This window comes from Apteryx mantelli, chromosome 10 (genome assembly GCF_036417845.1).
Source record: "Apteryx mantelli isolate bAptMan1 chromosome 10, bAptMan1.hap1, whole genome shotgun sequence".
Classification (NCBI taxonomy): Eukaryota; Metazoa; Chordata; class Aves; order Apterygiformes; family Apterygidae; genus Apteryx; species Apteryx mantelli.
The window spans coordinates 17680001-17684387 of record NC_089987.1 but is presented as its reverse complement, the minus strand read 5'-3'; the positions used below and the strand labels follow the sequence as shown (position 1 = coordinate 17684387).

At 52.9% G+C, this 4387-nt stretch overlaps 1 protein-coding gene across 1 annotated transcript in view; it reads left to right on the top strand.

Annotated features, from left to right (window-relative positions):
* Positions 1-717: 717 nt before the first annotated feature.
* The window catches only part of SALL1 (spalt like transcription factor 1), a 15077-nt gene continuing 11407 nt past the window's right edge, over positions 718-4387 (top strand). The window contains exon 1 of the mRNA XM_067302904.1: positions 718-793. Coding sequence (XP_067159005.1) covers positions 718-793 — 76 coding nt within the window. The remainder of the gene's footprint in view (positions 794-4387) is intronic.

Sequence of the window (4387 nt, the reverse complement as noted above, 5' to 3'; positions counted from 1 at the left end):
CAACAACAACAACAAAATCACACGAAACTTTCTGTGCGGCGGCGGCGGCGCGGCTTTGCCCTGCCCTGCCCGCGGCGGCACTTGCCGGGCTGCGCGCCCCGCCGAGCGCGGCGCCGGCGGCCTCCCCGGCCCCGCGTCCTCCCTCCCGCCGATTACTTGCTGCCCTCCCCTCCCTCCGGGGGTCAGCGCTTTTTTTTTTTTTTTGCCTTTTTTTTTTAACCCAAAAAAGTGAAATACAGCGCAAAAGCGGCGGCAGAGAGGGAGGGAGGGAGGGCGGCTGGGGAGCCCGTCGGGGCTGGAGGAGGGCGAGGGGAGACACATTCCTATAGTAACCGGGATGGCGCGATGCAGCCCCAGCTGGTTGCTAAGAGGGTTAAACTGTATCCAAACAGCTTTGGGGAAATCCAGCCCCTTCTCCTGCCACATGGATCGACTCATTGGGTGGGAGCTGCGGAGAGACAAGGGTCTCCAGCAAATCAGCGCCTAATTGATTAAGGCGAGCTGGTTTGAATAGAGCTGGCCATGTGCCAATCGCCTTTCAAAGAGCCCCTCTATGATTAATCGCAATGCATTATTGATAATCATAATTATAGCAGGACACATGCGCGGTGCGCGGAGGATTGGGGAGGTTGGGGGGGGGAGGCTCGATTTCCGTAATTTTGAGAAGATTTTTTTTTAGTAATTTTTTATTCTGCCCCAGCTGATGTTTGAGCCAGCATGTCGCGGAGGAAGCAGGCGAAGCCTCAGCATTTCCAATCCGACCCCGATCTGGCCTTGTTATCCCAGCGAAATGGTGAGTTCTTCTCCTCTCCCGCACGCACATTTTAACACAAACACACACAAAATAGATCAACTTACCTTGCGGGAAGACGCGGACTGCGCCGCGAAGGGCAGCGGGACAGCTGGATCTCCCGAAGTTACGTGCGGGGGGGGGGGTCCCTTTTTGTTTTTTGGTCCCAGATGATGGCTTTTATTTTATTTTTTCAGCTCAGCATTTTGTTTCGCGAAACCCCAAACTCTGTTAGTTTTTCGATGTTTTCCCTCCACCCCCCTCCTCCGCGGGGCGGTCTGGCATCCCGAGCCCGCAGCAGACGGAGCTGCGCCCCCCGCGCCCCTCTCCGCGCCCCGCGGAGCAGGGGAACAACGTGGGGCTCCCGCGGGACGGGCGCCCAGTCCGGCCGCGCCGGCCCCTGGCAGCCTCCTCCGCGCCCCGGCCCCGGCCGCGGCCGCGGCGCCGCCGCCGGGCGGCACCGAGCCCGGCCCGGAGGCGGAAAAGTTGCCGGGCGCCGCCGGGGGCGGCCGGGCCGCGGGAGGGCTCGTCCCGGCCGGGGCTCCGCCGCCGAGGTGGCCGCGGGCAGCGCGGCTGTTCGCTTTCGCTCCCGAAGGCTGTTTTTCCTTCCGCCCCAAGTCGGGCAGCGAGGAATAAACGCTGGCTTTGTGTCCGCAGGATTTGGAGAGGGAGCGTGCGAAATCCCTTTTTTTTTCCTCCTCTCTCCCCCCTTCCCCGCCCCCAGGGAAGGGGGATTTCGGAGGAGCTCGGCGCTGCCGCCGCCGGCGGGACATGCCCGTACCTGCGCCGCCCGCAGCCGGGCCGCGGGGCGACAAGTGGCCGCGAGAGCCGCGGCCCGAGCGCGGGGCCGGGCTGCTCCGCGGCCGCGGTGCGGTGCGGCGCGGCGGGGGGCGCCGCCGCGGGCCGGGCTGCGCGGGGCTGCGCGGGCCCGGCGGCGGGGCGAAGGCGCTGCGGGCGGGCAGCGCGGAGCGGAGCGGCCCGGCCGCGGCCGCTTGGCCGCGGGGTCGGAAGCACCTTCGACTTCCCCGATGCCTTCCCGAGGAAGCGGAGGCGCGGGGCCCTCCGCCCCCGCGGCCGCTCCGCTCGCCGGGGCCCGCGCAGCCGGCGCGGCGCGGCCCGGCACCCGCGCGGCGGCGGCAGCGGCGGCGGCGGCTCCGCGGTGCCCTTTTAATCCCGGTGCCGCGGCGCGGAGCCCCCGCCCGCTGCCGCGGGGCTGGCGGGGCGCCGGGGGCGACATTCGGGGCGAGGGTCCCGGCTCCGCGCGATAAATCAATTCCTCGCCAGCGGAAAGTTTGAGGGATGTTGCCTGCCTTCGTGAGTATCGCCCTGCTTCCAAAAACGCTCGGACGCCCTCTTCGTAAGCCAGCAAATACATAAGCGTCCGCTTCGCGTAGCCCTGCCGAAACAGTTCTTAAAAGTGATTTGGTTCCCGCTGGGCTACTTCTTGGGGTTTTTTTCCCTTTTTTTTTTTTTTTTTAGCTGAGTTTTGTGCGCTTTGGGTGCGCTTGATTGAGTTTTGCCATTTGCTCAGCTTAATCCCCTTTCTCATCTCAGTAAACGTACTTAGTTTTCTTCTAATATTCTACTTCCTCCTGAAGTTTCGAGCAGGAGTTGCGGAAAACGTTAAGTTTTTATTTGTCTTTCATCAGCCTCCTACAAAAGAATTCGGAACTTCTTAAAGTGAGCAGAGGAGGGGAAAGTTGAGATGGAAATTATCTTGCTGGGAGAGCAGAGATGGATTTTTTTCACATCTTCACTTTGTTTAATTGCGTCTCTGGACGCTGTCTTTTTGTTTTGGTGAACGGAACAGATCAAAACACCTCCAAGTTATCTTTTTTGAAAGTAGCCATTTTTTTCATTTTTGGTCTTTTGATTTGATTTTGCACATCGTTTTCAAATGAAAGACACTGAGAGTGTGAGAAAGGAATGTTAACTGAGCAGCTTTCCTGCCTGTTGCTAAATGATGTACTTGAAGTAAGTTGGATTTTGCCTGAAATGATAGCATGGAAGTGCAGCTTTTTTTTCAGTTTACGTGGCTATCGTAAGTTAAATAAGTAAATAATGAAGTTTACTGTTTTAAAAAAATACCGAGTGATTTTCTAGGAAGAGCAGTGTGCTTTATTATAAACTCTGTAGCAGCCTCCCCCCGCGCTTGGGTAGTAATGGTTTTAGGTTATGGCTGTTTTACATGCTTAGACAATAAGTTTGGAGTGAGTTGCCTAGAGGGTGTGTTTTGTAATGGTGTTTCAGGACTCTGAATGTTGTAATAGCGTTAGCCCGGAGCTCCCCGCCTTGCCGGGGTCCCCAGCCCGGCAGCAGCTTTGCAGCCACTCCAGGGAGGGTGGGCGAGCTGCACTGAGCACTAGTTCTCATTATGTGCCTTGAAATTGCAAAACAAAAACGCGAAATTCCAGACGCTCTTTTCTTTTCCTTTCATGCTGTGAATTCAGGTTTGCTAATTCGTGTACAGTTAGTGCAGGATTCGGGCAAATTTAGCATCGCTGGTCCTTGAAGGCACTTGCAGGAAGGTACCGCTCAGCAGTATTTAAGTGAATGAATAGAGCGGCCCCGTGAAAATTTTTTGCATTTAACTTGAATTCTAGTTTGTTAAACTTTCTGTTATGGTTTCATATCTAAAGATCGATAGAAAAAAGTTAATCAGATTGTAACACCATGTATTTATTTTTTTTAACGCGTTCTTTTTTAAAAGTTCAAAGCTCATGAAGTTCAATATTACCAAGAAGACTTTCCACTTAAAATGTATTTTTGGTGCAATCAGTGGATAAGTAAGTTACCCCTCACTATGTCCTGTGAATATGGACTTTTAAGAAAGTTTGTACTGGATTAACCTGAACAGGTATCAGATTAATTGCAGAAATTACTTGCAGCATAAATGATATGCAACAAGTAACTAATTACTTGTAGGATATGCGCAGGAGATCGTGAGATTATTTCCTGTTGTTACTAACTCTAGATCCTCTCATGATCTGTTGGAATTTTGGGGGCGTTTGTTAGAACTGCATCCCCAATCCTAACAGAATAATCTTGGAGCATAATTTTCCAAGGGAAAGTTATACCAGAGAAATCTTTGGGGCAGATAAAAAATTTGCTGCCCTTTCACAAAAAGGCTTGTCAGAAGCAGTTTCTTTTCATGTCAGTAATGGATTTCGACATTGTGATCATCCACACAACTGTTACTGGGCCCAAGAAATGAGTGAAATTATGATTGCTTTCTTTAGTAAGAGCTGAAGAACAGGGTGCTTAAGAGAAGTATTTGCTTAGTTAGGCTTCTTTTAGTTTGTTGTATAATTAGGCCTTTTTGTGAGATGACTGTGGGGAATCAGTGCAGAATCCAGCCACTCGCGTTTTTTCCAAAGGCGAGCACTAAGCGTAGAAGGCCTTGTGAAGTATCACTAATGCAGATGCAATTCAGAAATAATTACTGAAATACATATGGTGGAAGTCATCCAAAAACGGTGTTAGATCAGATCCATTTTGTGTGCGTTTCCCTACATAACTCGCATCTTTGTCTCTCCAAAACATTTACATTTTAGTTTGTACCTTATTTATCTTTTTGATGCTCCAAGGACAAGCCCT